The sequence below is a fragment of the Myotis brandtii genome, unplaced genomic scaffold (genome assembly GCF_000412655.1).
Source record: "Myotis brandtii unplaced genomic scaffold, ASM41265v1 scaffold923, whole genome shotgun sequence".
Taxonomy (NCBI): Eukaryota; Metazoa; Chordata; class Mammalia; order Chiroptera; family Vespertilionidae; genus Myotis; species Myotis brandtii.
This window is the reverse complement of record NW_005371804.1, coordinates 510,492-529,454: the sequence shown is the minus strand read 5'-3', so window position 1 is coordinate 529,454 and position 18,963 is coordinate 510,492. Positions and strand designations below refer to the sequence as shown.

Sequence of the window (18,963 nt, the reverse complement as noted above, 5' to 3'; positions counted from 1 at the left end):
ATGAATAAAGATTCCAAAGGTTACACAGTACTGAAAAATATTGGAATGCTGACTAACCAGAATACAGAATGCATGAGGAATTCAGTTGAAATTTCAGGGCCACATCCTAAGAGTAGGGCTAATCTAGTCCTGGAATAAGGGCTACTCTAGACAAACCATAAAAAAGCCAAAAGAGAGCCTTGCCAGGATAAAACTTCTCCACCATTAAATTAACTTTCTGCAGAAATGACACTCAACACTCTTAAAAACAAAGCAATAAAATCCAGACTTTCAATAGCATAGAATATTGTTGTTTTGTTGATGGTTTCTTTTGCTGTGCAATAAAATCCCGAATCTCAATAGCATAGAATATCTATAGCAGCGGTTCTCAACCTGTGGGTCGTGACCCCTTTGGCGATCGAATGACCCTTTCACAGGGGTCGCCTAAGACCATCCTGCATATTAGATATTTACATTATGATTCATAACAGTAGAAACATTACAGTTATGAAGTAGCAACGAAAATAATTTTATGGTTGGGTCACAACATGAGGAACTGTATTTAAAGGGCCAGAAGGTTGAGAACCACTGATCTATAGTGTCTTACAGACATTTACTAGATATGTGAAGAAACAGAAAAATGTGAGCCATAAGTAAAAGAAAGGAAATTAAAATAAATGGACTAATGGACACACAGATGTTGGAATTAGCAGGCAAGGTTTTAAGGCAGCTATCATATTCAAGAATTCAAATGAAAAGATGTATGCAATGACTGAAGGATGGAATGCAAGAAGAGAGCTTTTTTTTAATATGCCAAAAGGGGAACATCAAGAAATTAAGTTGAAGACCAAGGACCCAAGTCATAAGAAGCCTTAAAAATATTGTAAGGTTCTAGATTGTATCAAGAAACAATGAGAATGTATTGATGATTTTAAACAGGGAAGTCACAGCCATCCAATTTAGGTCTTAGAAGGATCCTTCAGGTCACTGTGTGGAGAATGGATTCAAGTGAGGCAGCAGGTGGAAGGTAGACCAGTTTGGAGATTGTTTCAGAAGTTCAGATAAGTGTCGTTATCTGCCTTGTCTTGGGTTGAGTTCCTCTGAAAGCAGAGTGTGAGGTACAGACTTAACTGCAAATCTTGTACTTGAGATGTAGTTCCTGCAGCCCAGAATGAGAAAATGGAAAATAAGATCAGAAACGAAGGGAAAGTCGATAAAAGTTGTTCTAATAAGCTAGTTGATGCTGTGGGCAACTGATGGTCAATTTTTGGGGGGTTGAAAATCCTCCAAGGAATCACAAAAGAACAGTGGTTCTCCAAGCATGGATTCTGGACCAGCAGCCTCAGCTTCACGGGGGAGCTTATTAGAAAGACCGAATCTTGAGATCCCACCTCAGATCTACTGACTCAGACTTTCTGGGGATGGGGTTCATCAAGTTGTGTTTTAATCAGCTCTTTGGGTGATCCTGATGCCCTCTAATGTTTGAGAAGCACAAGCGTAGAACTTGCCCTAGAATTGTCCTGCAGGATTGCAGGATGGAAAAGTAGGGCATTTACCCCATCTCCTGTCCTTCAATGATGTATGATTGTCTCCCACATTTCTGGGTTGCATCAGTGAAGGGAGTAAGCATTTGTGGCTTCAGAGAAGGCCCTAAAACAGCAGAGACTCCAGAGACTTGTGGTCCTTGTGCAGTAGGGCTGGTAAAGTGTGTGGAACTCTCCAGCCCAAGGGTGCTGAAACCAGATAGCCAGAGGGTATGTGGCACTTTACCATGCACCCTGTCTACCTGTCATGACTAGGGCATGGCAGTGAAAATACACAGAATTTGAGGAGATATTATATATTTTCCAAGAATCATCAGGACCTATAATAAGAGATGAAAGAGGGATATGAAAGATAATTCTCAATTTTATGGGCAATTTCCATCTGTAATTACCTTACACTCACAATATGTCAATGGTTATTTCCCATGCAAACCTCTTTGATCAGTTTTTAAGTGACATCCCTTTGAATTAAAACCAAATTAATTTGAGTGGTCATGGATCAATTATAATTAGACATTCTTCCAGAGGAAATACAAGAGATTAGTTACCTGCATATCTGACAAGGGGTTCCTTGCTCTTAGCAGAATTTGAGCCAAATAGAGAATAGAATATAGATGACTGCATATTTGCCTCCCACCTCAGCAGGAAGAATCTGGCATGAAGTCTTAAACTTTGTAATTTATCCTTGAGGTTGATGGATTATTTTTATTAGAAAAATTTGCTCTATAAATTCTCTAGCATTTTCCTAGAAATTCGCTGTGAGGTAGTCCTCCCTGATCACCTGATTTTAAATATATTTACATTTTATTAAATATACTTGACTCAGAATATCATCTAGGTGAAGTAAAATTGCTTACGGATAAGCAATATTGAAGAGATCCATTGACTGTGTAACTTATTTAACTTGTGAGTTGGGAACTGTGTTTATTATGTTAAGGCTGCACATACCTGAATATCCTAAATTAACCAGCACTCCTGCAAGATTCAGGTTCTGTTCTGAGAACATTTATAATCTTAATTCATTTGATCCCCACACCAATCCTATAAGATGAGTGATGTCATTATCCCCCATTTACACATAAGAAAATTAAAGTTAAAAGACATTTGATAACTTGCACAAGATCATCTAATAATAGGAAGTAGCAGATTTAGAGATTTAATCCAGGTGTTTAGCCTTTGGCTCCGTACTCCCAGCCTTCATTTCAGTGTCTCTTCCAGAAGCACAGGAGTGGGTTCCTTTGACGGCTGCTTCTTGTGTCTTTTTTTTAATGGGAAAAAGACTTGAACAGACACTTCTGAAAAGAAGACACACACATGTCCAATGAGTACCTGAAAAGATACTCGTCACAAATGCAAATCAAAACCACAACGAGCCATTAGGATGACTATTGTCTTAGTTTGCTAGGGCTCTCGTAGCCAAATACAACAGACTGGGTACCTTAAACAGCAGGCGTTTATTTTCTCACAATTCTGGAGGCTAGAAGTCCTAAAGTGTTGGCAAGTTTGGTTTCTTCTGAGTCCTCTGTCCTTGGTTTGCAGATGGCAGCCTTTTCTCCATGTGGGCACATGCCTGGTTTTTGTCTGTGTGTCCTAATCGTCTCTTCTCATAAGAACACCAGTCAGATTGGATTAGGGCTCACCCTAATGGCCTCATTTTTATTTGATATTTTTCTCCCCTCCTTGGCTGTTTTTTGGCCAAAGTGACCTTCACTATGGCTCAGATAATTTCAGTGTGCTTCTAAGCTCCTTGTTAACCTAGGCTCTGACCTTCCTCCCAGTCATTTCATGTGGTGGCTGGAACTCCTATCTACGTACATGTACATATAGGTTCACGTTTCTCTTTCAGAATGAAGAATTCTGAAAATTGCAGGCAAAGTTAGCTTTCCAAGGAATTGTGAGAAAGAGAGGAAGAGCACCCATATTTGCTAAGTGTGTGATATATACAACATAATCCGTTTCCTCTCACATAATCCTGCCTTATTGAAAGCCCATCCCATAATTCATCATTGCCCCGCTGGAAAAGATTCTGAGATTCTAAAACCTTCAGATGCTACTGTTCCTAGAGGAATCCATATCTTCTCCTTAAGAGAAGACTTGAATACTCTTAAAATCACAATACCTTAACTCAAAGCACCTGCTTTCCCTCGGCAGGTATGTTTTCAATGAAGTGTATGTGTTTGTTTTGCAGAAGAATAGAATTTTTCCAACACCACACAAAACTCAAGCTTCTTAAATAGCTATACTATATAGCTTTAATCTGCTTCTTAAATTGATACACTATAAAGCCATCATGGTACCTCACGTCAACTAGCCTCCATAGTCCCCCTTTGGCCCAGAGGGTGCTGACATCAGGAATAATGGTCTATGTGTCTTCATCAGATTTTTTTGAGAGAAGTTCAATAACATGCCTTGTTCTTTATCCTTTAGGGAATGCCTTTTCATTCTCCCTTCATCTCCTATTTCAGGAAGAATAATTATCAAATGCTGTGAGCAGTTCACACCAGGAGGAATACTTAATCTTGATAATTACTCTTTGATGAGCAAATATGTTTTATCTCTTCTTCAAATTGTGGTTCTGATTCTATTTTCCATGGAGTGGATTCCTGAAGATCTTCCAAAACACAAATCAAAACCAAAATGCTACAGTCCCTTGGTTTAGCTCAACTCCCACACTCGAGAATCTGGTTTTCCCCAGTGCAAAGTAACTCCATCTGCAAAAGCTCATTGGTATAAATAAGAAAAGTTGCCTGCAATGAGATAGCTTCCCTAATTTGTCCCGAATTTCAAACACTGTTTGTTTTTTTAATTTCCATATATATAAAACATTCTTTGTGTTTTAATGTTCACTAAATTCTTGGATTTCTTAAAATCGTACCTTTAATGAGTTGTGGTCTTGTCTGAATTACTGGTGACATTTCTCTCTTTTCAGTTCCTCCCAAGTTTGTGGTTCAGCCACGAGACCAGGACGGGATTTATGGGAAGGCTGTCATCCTCAATTGCTCAGCCGAGGGTTATCCTGTTCCCACAATCGTGTGGAAATTCTCTAAAGGTATGAAGTTACTTGTTTGCATGTTGTCTGTCATACATATGCACATTCCAAAGAATTAGATGAGAATTTGTAGTCCTTCCAAAGATGTTTCCTGTAAGTAGATATGTCCCCAGCTCCACCAAGTCTGTCTTTCTTTCACACATACCACTAATAGTCAGCCTCCGTGTTTTCTTCAGACCAGGATGCTATCTGTTCGTGTATAACATGACCTGGAAAAGATGGTTGATTGGGGAGACAGGTTACTCCTGTAAGTTATTTAAGCACCTGGGACAGTTCTGCGTTGCCTACAGATACTTATAACTATGCTGCTTGGAGACCACTGCAACCCCTATAGGTGGAAGTACAAGTAGAAATGATCAGAATTGCTCATTTTGGAGCTTTATTTCCCCAGTATTTACACATATGAGATTCAGAGGTTTTAGAAGGTTGAAAATAAGTTTTTTTATTGCCTTATTTAACTGGTCACCTTAGATTATAGAAATCACATACAGACACATCCAATGTCTATTTTTGAGCTTGCATTCCTAATCATGCTTTCTCTTCAAAGGCAAAGCAGCAGTTCCCTTTTAAGGTAACACTGCAAACAGGGCAGGAATAGAAATGTGCAAGGTGTAAACTAATGGGGAAACCATTCTAGACACTGTAAATATGACTTACGTCTATCTTATCATCTTCCCAATGGAAGGTTCTTTAACTATGTGTATGAACATACTGGAAGTTGTTTTTGTGTTCTCATTTAGTAATTTATTTATCAAATAGTAATTGAGGGTCAAATATATGCTGGTTGGATAAACAAATGAATTTAATCTTTTTGTAACAATCTGGGACCTACTGTATAAGTTTAATTGTTACGAGTATATTTATTTATGCTTATTTAATCATGGTTTGTATTCTGGATTTTGCTGTTTAAAATACAGTGTTGCATTTTCTTATTATGAAAATAACAATAATAGGGGGGGAAAACAAATGGCACACTTCCCACAATCCCTTCTAGTGTATTTCCTCCCAGGGAAAAGGAAGAGAGGGAGCCAAGGAGGTGCTAGACACCGTAGACACCATTGGGTTGCAGGGGGAATCAATTGAATTCTTTTAAGAAATCTCTGAGGCTACTCCCTGCAGCAGGCCCCACCCATTGTCCTTGTAAAAGTGGTTTATTCACAAATACAAGCCTGTTATTCAGAGTGTCTGCCCACGTGACTTCTTATTTTGAAGCCCCATGTTGCATTACATGGAAACAAATCAACATCATACATTGAATTTAGTTTATATAGATGTGCATACGTGATATTATGAACATTTTCCATGATGCTCTTCTTCAAAAAAAATATTTCTAATGTTTGCCAGTGAGGACGTTCCCTGCCTCCCTCAGGTTGTGTCCAGTTTCTCAGAACTGTCAACACCACAGCAATGAGCATCTGTGCATGTTAATGCAATGTGCATAAGTGTGATTGCTTTCTCCCACTAAACTCCTAGCAATGAAATAGCATGAGCACATTAACGATTTGGGTCTGCACGGGCCCAGGGCCCTTTGGAAAATGTTAGAATAATTTACACTCCTACCAGCAGTCTGAGGCTGTGCGTGTCCCTGCATTCTTGCCAATTAGATAAGATCTTTTTATTCTGACTTCACAATGTGATGAGTGAAATGGTTTTCTGTTTTAATTGCCTATTTAGATCACTAATGCTATTGAAAATGTTTTTGTTCTCTGTTAACTGACCACTTCTGTTTCCCCCTTGGGAAATTTCTTATTTATGTTACTTGCACACACCTCTGTGTCTTATTTATTTGCAAGAGTATTTTTCACAGGTTAAGTAATGCTTTGTCTGTCATAGACATTACATACATTTTATTCCTTCCCATTATTAATGGCAAATTAAGCTACAGTAGCCTATTATCTTTAGATTTTATGTGTCATATAAAATCATCAAAGAAAAAAATTATAAACTTCAACCAACTGAATTTTAAAAGAGTTAAGTTCCCTGAAATAACATCAGTCAAAGGTGACTACTGCAAACATTTTTTGCTTAGCCTTTCAGACCTCTCCCCAGACACACATATATAAATATACATATATTTCTGACTTATAATCTTTTTTCTTCAGTTAACAATATACTACGAGTGTCTTTTCTTGTCAACAAATATGGGTGTTTAATATGATTTTTAATGTCTGTATAGAGTTTATATTAATACATCAATAAGGACATCTACCTACTTTTGCCTTTGTTAATATTAAATTCAGCGACTTAAACCACAAGGAGTCTGGATGTAGATAGTTCAGGACTAGTTTCTTTTCTCCTCTAAGTCACCAGGGACCCAAATATATCTCTCTGAGCTGGTGTGGCTCAATGGTTGAGTGTCTACTTATGAACTAGGAGGTTATATTTCAATTCCCGGTCAGGGCACATGCCCAGGTTATAGGCTCCATCCCCAGTAAGGGCCGTGCGGAAGGCAGCCAATCTATGATTCTCTCTCATTATTGATGTTTCACTCTCTCCCTCTCCCTTTCTCTCTGAAATCAATTTTTAAAAGGGCCACTGAGCTCAGTGGCCATTTCCACATTCCCGGGGAGGAGGAAGAGCGAAGGGAGAGGGCTGCCACTCCCACCTGAGTCAACTCCCTTGTCAGATCTTTCCAGAATGTGTCATCAATCAATTCCGCTAACACCTCCCTGGCTAAGTCACCCTGAGCCGTAGGGGGTCTGCAAGCTGTGTTGTAGCTGAGCACACTGACTTCATGACCACAACTTGTGCTAGGCCACCGAGTAAGAGGGGAGGATGGGCAAGTGGCAATTAGGTGTGTCCGACACTATTGCTAGGTATTGTGTGTTTGCTTTTTCTAGTTTTTCACTGTTATAAAAATATCATAATGACTTCTATCTCCTTTACCTTTGTACATGTGTCCATTTTGTCCCGGGGATAAATTTCTACACATGAAATTGCTGGCTCAAAGAATAAGCAATTTCTATGGCCTTCAGTATGCAGTGACCACTGGCCAGAATTTTAATGTGCACACTCTCCCACAGTTCACCGCATTGCCTGCCTTACAACCAATAAAATACCAAGCATTGTGCTTATTTTTTAATGTTCCCCAGTAGAATATAGAGATATTGTATGTTATCATTCAAATTATTCAAATAATAAAGATATTTCTTAAGAACGTGTAGCCTTGTTTATGGAACGTGTTTCCAATGATCAAATACTCACTCAGAGCACAGGTGCAGCTCCTTTCTATGTGACAGAAATAATGCAGACAAACCAGACTCTGCCTGTGGCTCTGAGAGATGCAACAATTTAACTCTGGGCTGCAGCATTCCTGAGTAAATGCAGTGGCTTAAGGGCAGCTGTTGCAGAAATGAAACAATCTTTGCTGAAAATAATGTTATTACATTTCTGACCTTGGGTCTGGATACACGAATTCTAAGACATTCAATTCTGTCTCCTGATTTTTTGTTCTTTTACACGAACAAATGAGGCCTCTTATCTGAAAAAAAAAATTGTTTTAAATCAGGGCTTAACACCATGGTGGGCCTCACCTGTGCTCCCAGAAATGCACAGCTAAGCACATATATGTTATTCATGGTGGAGAGAACAGGTTTCAGTAACTGTCTTGACCATGGCTACCCCCTAGTTAGCTGCCAAGGGCCAGAAAGGGGCTGCTAATGAAAGAGATCGCCGAGGCACAGCCCGTGGCCTGCTAGGCTTCCTTTGCTCTCTGGCTGCCCACAGCCAGGGCCACTTCTGACCTCCAGGGAAGCTTTGGTCATGGCAATGTCCAAAGACCAGAGTCAGGGTGTGCCTGGGTTTGGGAGGTGGGAGAGGAGTGGAGGGTAGTTTGCATTTAAAATTGGGTCATCTGCCCTGGCCACTGTGGTGCAGTTGGTTGGGCATCATCCTGTGCACCGAAAGGCTAGCGGCATGATGCCCAGTCAGGTGCCACGTAATGAAATGGACAAACTCCAGGAGAGCACATGAGGCTGGGATCAGGGTCCGGAGTCTCTGCCTCTCTCTGCCTCTCCTTGTCCTTCTGTATGTTCACTTCTCAGCATACAGGCTGGTTGCTCAGTCACCTATTTTATGGTTAACATTCTAGCTATTGTGGTGCCTAATTTTATGCAAAATGGAGTTTATATTTTCTATTTCCCTTTCTCCCATTTGCTTTTGTATGTTTTCCAGGAAGAGAAGAAATGCTGGTTTTATGCTGCCATCCTTAAATCTTATACCCTATTATTTATATATTAATCTTTATTAAATTTGGGGGCTTCGTTTTAGAAAAATAAGGAAAGTAGGAATCTAGGAGAAGTAGGAGAAATTATCAGTTAAGACTGTGGGCTAAGTTCAGACACGCACACCACCATCTGGCTGCAGGAAAATCATTTAACTGCGTGAACCAGCGCTTTCTCGTATGTGAAGCAAATAGGATAAGGGCTTAATGTGATGATTGAGTAAGATGATTCATAGAAAGCATTTATTATTATGGTGCCTGGCACACAGCGATGAGTCAATACGCATTAGCTGTTACCATCATCATCATTATTGTCATTATCATCCGCTCACATGGCCAGCCAGTTGTCCTAAAACCATTTACTGAAGAGCCCAGCCTTTCCCCATGAACTTGAATTGTTTTATAATCTATGGGAAAAAGTGTGTCTACAGAAGTCTGTCTTTTTATCCCTCTGTTACACCGACCTATCTATTCTGGCATCATGACCACATAAATCGGAGGTTCATCTTTTCCTAATATAATTTAATATGTAATACTATCATACTCTGTTCATTTTTCCTTTTCAAAACTGTCATAGATAGCTCCCATGGATTTCTGATCATCTGTTCTGTTGCCTTATAACAGGGGTCCTCAAACTACGGCCCGCGGGCCACATGCAAATACAAATATTGTATTTGTTCCCGTTTTGTTTTTTTACTTCAAAATAAGATATGTGCAGCGTGCATAGGAATTTGTTCATAGTTTTTTTTTAAAACTATAGTCTGGCCCTCCAACGGTCTGAGGGACAGTGAACCGGGCCCCTGTTTAAAAAGTTTGAGGACCCCTGCCTTATAATAATCTGTATAGTTTGGAAATGGATTATTCTTCCCATTTCATAGATGATGGACTTAAGGCTGCAGAGAAAGTAGACTACAGGCCAGCAAAGACAAGAATGGAAGACAAGATGAACCAATGTTTGCTGCTGCCGTCCAAGTAATGGATTATTCTTCCCATTTCATAGATGATGGACTTACGGCTGCAGAGAAAGTAGATACAGGCCAGCAAAGACAAGAATGGGAGACAAGATGAACCAGTGTTTGCTGCTGCCGTCCAAGCGGGCCCCCTTGGTGACACTGAGCTATTCTTTTCCCGCTCTTCCCACTCCCTCAGGCCTTGCGAACACTGCTAGGCACATCTTTTCAAAAAATAAGGAAGGTCACAGAGTGTTAGCGTGGCCAGTAATTGCGTATGTGCCTTACGTAATGCTTTAACATTATCTTTTCATGTCATAGAGCATCCACGTTGTCCCCACTTGACCCCAGCTGTCCACAGAACACGGACCGCTTCCTAATTAATGACTTCTGGTTTCTAGAGTGTATCTTCTGGCTAATTACCCAAAGTGTTTACTTATGCTAACCAGATTACAGAATGTTGAATATTGGATGAACTCTGGTAAATTTTGCTCTTTATAATAAATGATGAATTTAAAGTCGATGACAGATAATTTTATCAAATTATGAGGAAGTTCATGACCCTCAGAAAATAAAGTACTAAACCTTGGGACTGTCATCCTGATGGTAGAGGAATGGGTCCCTCTTATTCTGTTTAGCAAAAAGCATGATCAGATTTATAAATGGTGTCACCCTGCATGTTAGGTTCACTTTCTGGGAAAAAAAAAAGGGGGGGAGGTTGTTTTTCAAATGCATTTATATTTTATTTCTGTCTTCATTCAGACCTTTTCCTAAGGAGGCAGTCTCTCTCTCCAGATAGGTATTAACAGATAAGACTTTTTATCTGTTTAATTGAGATGGCTTAATGTTAAATTTCATATTGTAATTCTTTCGAATAAATGCGTCAAATATTACAAATGTTTTTCTGGTAAAAATTCTTTGAGGAAAGGAAAACATGTATTTTTGACATGAACAGTGCTGTAACTTTCTCATATTCTATCAGCATTTCATTAGATTTGCAGGGTTTTTGTAATTTAGGGTTTTACATAAATCCCATAGCATTTTGATACTTCCTGGTTTGCTGCTTGATTGATATATCATTTAAATCCTGCATTTGTCTGAATTTTCAGGTTGTGTCTTTTAAACAAGATCAGACTCCCAATTTGCTGTGAACTTTGAGACAGGCATCGAGACTTTCAAACTGTGGACCCAGTTTAGACACTTAAAACTTACAAGCTTCTCTCCTGTTTTTAAAGCTTCAAAGTACCTCTCATCCATAAGAAGGAATTTTATAATTTATAAAACCAAATCCTTAAAATGCACAATTAATTTTTGTAGGAGAAAAATAATGATCATCTTAATAGATGACATAAAGATATCCAGTGATACTCAACATTCAATCCCGATTAAAACAGCAAGAACAAAAATAGACATATTTTTTATAAAATAGACATATAGAAACATTTTTAAGACCCTAAGTGCTTTGGCAAATGAAGAAGAAAAAGACAAAAGTCTAATAGACTCATGAACAAGGAATATGGATGGAATGTTCACTAGAGGGCAAGGACGTCAGCCTAAGGTCAGAGATGAGAGAAGCCCTCACACCCTCCTAGTCCCGCCCATGTCCCAGGAGAGGGGCAAGCAACATAGCAAGCCAATCCAGACTGCCACTTCCCCAAAAATCACTCAAGACATTCATCTTCTGTTATGTTATTTCTAAAACATGTTGTTCAGAACAGTTTTATGTGGCTGGCTCATTCACATTATGTCGTCGCTGTGTCATTGTCTCCTTGAGTGTGGGCCCTCTGAGAAGAGGGGTGCTTCACTGCGATGATCTGACTTATTTATTTAAATAGCATCAAACGACATTAATGTGTTTCTAGACTGGAACTCAGAAGAGAAATCTGCAATACTTGTATCGTCTTTGTAGACTAAGCTGTGTGTAGGAGCAAGGTCCTCGGATCCCATATCCCTAGAGCGCTTATGTTTACATACTTATCTATGAAGTCCTTGGGGACACAGGGTGCATTGAGAGGCAGCTACTTCTGTAGTCATTCTACTGAGATGTCTGAATAATTTATCAGGTACTTAATACTCATTAAATTTGTCTTTTTATGTAGACACTATCTGTAAGGCTTCTTACTCTTGATCTCAGAGTTTGAAATGCTGTCATTTTAAATAAATGTATTTCTCTCCAGACAAGAATTTCAATGTTGGAGGGAGGAAAAAAACAAAACACATGGTGTATCCCGTGACTGTCATGTAGGCTATATGTTAAATGTCAATCACTTCTCTCCATTACTCTGGGTGAACATGGGCTCGTTGCCTTCCCACGTGTCTTCGCGTGTATATCACTGTCCTCCTTTTTATTTCATTCCAGGGGCTGGGGTTCCCCAGTTCCAACCCATCGCCCTGAATGGCCGGATTCAGGTGCTGGGCAACGGGTCGCTGCTGATCAAACACGTGGTGGAGGAAGACAGCGGCTACTACCTGTGCAAGGTCAGCAACGACGTGGGCGCGGACGTCAGCAAGTCCATGTACCTCACGGTGAAAAGTAAGGAAGAAGATGCTTTGTTTTGCCTACACAGGTCTTTGGGGGCTGATATGGCCAATTGTGTCCATACACATTTGGCTAAAAACAAAACAAAATGTTGGTTTGCTAGAACTGTGTTGATGCTTTGCTGTCTGAGAAACACAATTAAAGGGGAGGGGGAAATCCGGCCAACTATTGAGAGCATGCTCGTGTCCCCTGGCATCGGGGGCACAGAGCCACCTGCTCCTCTCCCTTCAGTCCCCATGGCCAGGGGTACAGGCGCTGGGCAGCCCGGCAAGAGTGGGTCTCTGCCTTTAGCACCTGCATTTCTGTCCTGTTGGTTTTATTGGGGACATGCCCGGTTGTGTTCTCAGATGTGTTCATTTCAGATGTCCTTTTTCATGCATTTTATCATTTACAAGCTCGCTTATCCATCCATTTCCTTTTTAAGATCCTTATGAAATCAAGCAACCAGAAACTCATTACCAAGTAACACACAGCTGTATGACGGAAACATGTAGCGTGGCTCAGGGTCCACGGTGCTGACCCACTTTATAGAAAGGGGCCCCTGTAATCAAATTATTTCCATATTTTGGTAACTAAACCGAAGAACATACAGTGGACCGACGTTCACTGAGCGCTGCTTGTTAGCAGGTGGTTGTGCGTAGAGTTTGCTGCGGATGGCTTCTGCCTTTCTCCAGGGGTTTAATCTTCTACTAGACCAATTGGGACTCCTTGCCAACTGCAGGCTTTGACCAGCTTTCTCTTCTTTACTTTGGTTGTGCTATTGATAGGTTGGAAAGGACCTCTGCCATATCACTTATTAGGGGCCTGGAATTTAAAAGTCAATTCAGTGGGGTGTGTGTGTATGTGTGTGTGTGTACGCGTGTGCGCGTGTGTGTGTGTGTGTGTACGTGTGTGTGCGTATGTTATTTAAAGGCTAGCTACACAGAGACTAATATTCTTTCCATTTCATTAATAATTTATTCTATCTAGGTAGTCTATGATTTCCTACAGAACAAGGAAAATATTAACTTGTCTATTTGCTATTCTTTTATGTCATGGAAAAACAGTTCTGAAATAGGTTTGCTTCAAAATATGTTTTGCACATATCAATGCACAGTTTTGACTTCTAAGTTTTACACTGTGGAGGAACTTACTTGCAAGAATCTTAAAACATTGTTATGTCACTTAAATTCAAAGTTGAAATGGAAATTTAAAAAATAATAAATTGATGAAATTATTAAGAAAGCCCAAAAGCTGAGGGCCAATGTTGATCGATCTTTTCCTAACAAAAGGCATATATTTTGCGAATGCTTTGATATATTTTAAAATGTACAGAATATTTTTCTATCATATATATATATATATATACACATTCTAATAGATACAAAGTAATATACAAGATGTAAATGCACTTAACCATGAACTATACTCTCATAAATGAAAGAGCTTGTGTTTGGAAGAGGAGAGAAGAGCCTACAGGTTTGAATGCCAGGTGGTGAGTGTAAGAAGAGATTTCCTGTGATAGTTCTAGAATAGATTTTATTATTTTCTTAAAATATATTTTTATTGACTTTAGAGAGAGGAAGGAGAGGGAGAGAGAAATAGAATATGGATGAGAGAGAAACATTGATCAGCTGCCTCCTGCACACCCCCTACTGGAGATCATCCCACAACCTGGGCATATGCCCTGACCAGGAATTGAACCATGACCTTCTGATTCATAGGCCGATGCTCAACCACTGAGCCACACCAGCCTGGGTATGTGCCCTGATTGGGAATCGAACTATGACCTTCTGGTTCATAGTTCATAGGTCCATACTCAACCACTGAGCCACACCTCCAGGCAATAAAACACATTCCTATCACTCAGAAATTTCCAAGGATTTTTGAAGCTCTCTGCCAAGACCCCAGGACAAAGACCAGGTATTTTCTCTATTATATCAGAGTTAGACACTGGCTCCATCCAGGGAATACGTGTGACTTATTTAGTCTCCACAGTCCCCAGAAGGGTGCCAGGAAGGGGAGGGCTTGGGTGACTCTGGGCAGGTGACACATGCCCCAGCCCATCCCTCACTCCTTTACCAGTCAAGGCTTGGATGTGTCAGCCTAGCCCTTCATCGAGGCAGCCCTTACTGACCTCCGGCAGCCTGAAGGGACAGAGCATGTCAGCAATCTCTCAAATGTTCTCATTAGCAGGAGGGCGGGACGGCAGCCGACCCAGGGCAGCACAGGGGCCGTCAGCAGCCCTCGCTGGCACTCAGCACTGTGTTAATGGAGCGCTGCCCTTCCACTGATTAGCCACGGAGATGAAAGGAGGCCGCAGCCAGGCTGTCTGGGGATTCAGAAACTCCGGGTTGGTTCTTCCCAGGAAATGTCAATGCTGCATTTTGCATGACATTAGCAGGCCATCCGTCACATATGTCCACCGTGAGTGTGGAATTCTAAAGCCATTATACATTTTAAAGCAGCAGAGACTGACAGAGACCGGCCAGCAGGAGAAGAAAGAGAGCAGGTCCCAGCTGCAGGGGGCATGCTCTGTCCAGGCTGAGGCCAGGCCCTGAGCCTGCACTGCCCTCTCATTCTTACCGGGACAGAGGAGTTACCGCGATGCTGAATGTTCATGACCGAAGGGTCATTAGGAAGGTGATCACCCGCACGGACTGTATTTCATGCTGAGGGAGCTGTATTTGTGTTCTCCAGCAAAATAGAACTAATAGGAGATGAGTATAGAGATAGAGGTAGAGGTAGGGGTAGAGATGGAGATAAATAGAGATAGAGGCAGAGATGGAGATGGAGACGGAGACGGAGGTGGAGGTGAAGGTGGAGATGGAGGTGGAGGTGGAGGTAGAGATAATGTTCAATATTTTCATCATAAGTGTCTGTGCTGTGGACATCATTGTCACCGATATTTTTGCCACGCAACTATGGGGGGCCATAAGCCCGTTGTGCTGTAAAAGAGATAAAATCAGAAAAAATTTAAAAAGGGACATTAAAAAGGACATAACAAAATTAAAGGGTTTTTTTTTGCAAAATACCAACTATTTGAATACGTTTAAAATGCGTGCAGATTCAGGGCAGTACTGGGTAAATAGCGGGCTTTATGCTGTGGACCATACCTTCGCACTGGTCTTTGTGTGGTAGAAAATGGGGTGCAACTCTGCTCTCAAAGACAGCCCTCCACCTCCCTTGCTCCTCCACTGTAGTTTGTTTCAAAATAAGAAACCAACTCTTGGGGTAAATCATCATACTTTAAGCAATAAAACAATTAAAAAAAAAAGAAACCAACTCTTGGGGTAAATCATCGTCATCTGGAAGAAATGCCAACTATTTTAAGTCCACCATCACCCCCATGTCGACTCAGCACTGTATAGACCATTATGAGGGCTGGCTGAGATCTATATGTGACATAAAGATGGGAGCAACTATTGGGAACTCCGTCAATGGAGAAATGGAACCAAACTGACGGCGAACTTAAATACTTTCAGTCACCCAGAAATAAAACTTGTCAATGGAGAAATAAAACCCAGGAAACCAGTTATTTTATCTTTTCTCCAGTGGTTGCTTGATTTGTCAATGGAGAAATGAAACCAAACAAACAAAAAAGCAGGTGTGCATTTTATTTTTTGTCAATCAGTTATTTTATCTTTTTTTACAGCAAAATTGCCTCACAGCCAATTAGTTACACAGAGAAAATGTTTGCAGCAAAATGCTCACGGTAAACATGTCTACGGCGAAGATGCTACGGTGAAAATCCCTAGTCTGAGAGGCCCAGGGAGCAAGTTCCTCCTTCCCCCGCCTTTCTGTGCTGGACAGGCCCTCAGTGGATTGGCTGATGTCCCCCCACTTGGGGAGGGTGATCTACTCTCCTGAGTTCACTGATTCAAAGCTCATCTCAATCAGAAACACCCTCACAGACACACCCAGAAATAATGTTTAATCTGGGCAATGTTTAATATGAGTCAAGTTGACACCTAAAATTAACTATCGTAGGAGATTAATGTCTCATGGGAGGGGAATGAAGATGAAGACCTTTGTTAAGGCAGAGCCCATGGAAATGGCTAGCGTTCACTGCTTGGGTTGAGTCTTAATCCCGATGGCTCCCTCACCTGGTTGTGTATGTCAGTGCTACTCAAAGTGGGGTCTGGGGACCTACAGTGTCAATACCACTAAGGTCTCCAAATTCTTCTGGCGCCCAGCAATTTGCGTTCTATTACGATCCCTGGGTGCTTTGTGCACAACTGTGGTGCGTTAGTCTGCTCAGGCCACCATAACAAAATCACACAGACTAGTGGCTTAAACTAGAGACATTTCTTTCTCATCCTTCTGGAGGGTGGAAGTTCAAGATCAAGGTGATGGCCAATTCAGTTCCTGGTGAGACCTTTCTTCCTGGTTTACTGGTGGCTCTTTCCTTGCATTGTCTTCACAAGGCCTTTTTTGGTGCATGCACATGGGAGGGGAGATAAAAATTGCTCTCTTTCTATACGACTACCAGTCCTATTAGTTCATTTAACCTTTACCTCCTAAAAGCTCGATTTCCAAATACAACCCCATTGGGGGCTAGGGGTTCAATATATGAATTTTGAAGGCTATGCAGCAGCTTTACCCTCCTTGGCCCCCTTTTCTGCAAGGACCTGGTGGAAGTAGGGAGTCTCAAGTGGACCGGCCTGTGCAGAGGAACCCCTGAAATTGACTGGTATGAGACAAGTACTGAACACATTTTTTAAAATAGTATAAGAGTGTACACAATCACAATTAAAATATCTCAAATTTCTCAGTCTGTCTCCATTTTAATTAGCAACTTTTGGCTGCTCTGTGGGCTCTTTCAGAGGCTGGGTTAAGTTGGCGGTCCTTGCAGGGCTGCATGACTCTACAGCTGTGATTCATTATGGGTCATGCTGTGGAGAGATAGTCCTGGATTATCAGGGTGGGCCCAATGTAGTCACAGGGGTCTCTATTAAAGAGGGTCAAAGTCAAATACAGAGATGTGACAATGGAACCAGAGATTGAAGGGGTGTGTTTTGAAGATGGAGAAGGGGCCACAAGCCAAGGAGTGCAGGAGGCTTCTAGAACCTGGAAAAAGCAAGCAAACTGGTTCTCCCCTGGAGCCTCCAGAAGGAATTAGGTCTGCCAGCCCCCTGACCTGCAGAGCTGTAAGAGAATACATTGGCATTATTTTAAGTCACTAAGTTTGTGGTAATCTCTCACAGTGACGATAGAAAACCAGTACAGCCCCCTACCAGTTTTGCTGCATTGTTTTTCCAGCAAACCCCGACTAAGCAATCTTCACGCAGCAGATGGCATGGTAGCTCTGAGGGTGGGCGATGGGCACTGGGGCGCCTATGCTCCAGGAGTTGTCAGGAGAGCTGGAGGACAGTTGTCCAGCCCAGTGACACTGTTGGCCACAGCCTCCTGTCAGACATCGTTAAGAAGAGCATCTGTGATTCAGTGTTCTGTGATTCAGGAGACACTTACTTAGTATTTACTGTGTACCAATCATTCTCCCAAGCTCCTTATCAAGATTAACACAGAGAATCCAGCACTGTGACAGGGTAATATTATTAACCCCATTTTGAAGATGAGGAAACCGATAAAGAACTTAACTCAGACCCCTGGGCTTGTACAAAACAGAATCAGGACACACTGTCTGTTTCCAGGGGTCCCCATCTGTGCTGTGTCCCCAATGGGCTGGGTGTTTTATTCCTTTAGCCAAAGACAACTGCAGGCTCGGTTCTTACTCCACACGTGTGTCCCACTGAAATGATGCCCTACAGCAGACCTGGAAGCTCTGTGAATGTGCAGCATGATAAGCTAGCCCACACCCACGGACACTCCTCGGGATAGCTTAGGGCCAGGAAGCCGTGGGCTCAGGTGAGCCGAGACCATGGTGAAGAGATGCTGAAGCTCAGATGCCCTTCCGCGCGGGCACTTTGGGAAGCACATGTTGATAGATTCATCCATCGGGTGTTGATTGAGTCTCTCCTTTGAGCCGGACCCTGGGCCCCGTGCTTGGAACATTGGTCCTTGGGAAGCTGTGCCCAGGATCTGGGCAGGAAACATGGGCAGCCAGGCTCAAGATTTCGACTTCTTTTGTAATGCATGCCATTGCGTAGGATGACGCTAGCTGTCTTGTGTTTAGGTGGGTAGAATAAAGGAAAGGCACAGAGGAGCTTCGTCACCAGGCAGCTTCCACTCTTGGTGTCGTGTTGATGACAAAGCCACATTGTGCTTCGTTACTGCAGCCTTGGGCAAATTTTATGTCAGCCAAACAACTTCCCTTTGGATAATGGAAAAATTGCCCATGTGATGGTGAGCTCTTTCCTGTAGTCCCATTGATGATGCAAACATGTTTATCATAACTAACATGTGAGAGCTCTTTGTGCAATGATGATGGCCTCTAGTGCGGTGCAAATGGACCTGTTTTTACTCTTAAAAGAAATGCAAGCCCAATGTGTCATCACTAACTCTGCGGTGGCATTGTCACCAGAGTGAGGCTAAATTTGCTTGCAAGTGAATACATTTGAAGACATGGCTAATGAGGTGGTCCTAGGCAGGGACAAGAGGATGAGATTTGCATGGAAGGCAGTATTTGACCCTCGTGGATGTGGTACCATGTCCTTCCCCCCATATAGACCTCTCTGCTTCCCACCTGGTGGATGGGGCTTTCTCCCTGAAGAGGGACAAGGTGACTGAGGTCAGACCAA

General features: G+C 41.7%; 1 protein-coding gene across 2 annotated transcripts in view; it reads left to right on the top strand.

Annotated features, from left to right (window-relative positions):
• Positions 1 to 18,963, top strand: part of DSCAM (Down syndrome cell adhesion molecule) — a 474,915-nt gene that overhangs the window by 314,941 nt on the left and 141,011 nt on the right. For both annotated transcript variants that reach the window (XM_014532929.1, XM_014532930.1), the window contains 2 exons: positions 4,453 to 4,572; positions 12,104 to 12,277. In XM_014532929.1, coding sequence (XP_014388415.1) covers positions 4,453 to 4,572; positions 12,104 to 12,277 — 294 coding nt within the window. The remainder of the gene's footprint in view (positions 1 to 4,452; positions 4,573 to 12,103; positions 12,278 to 18,963) is intronic.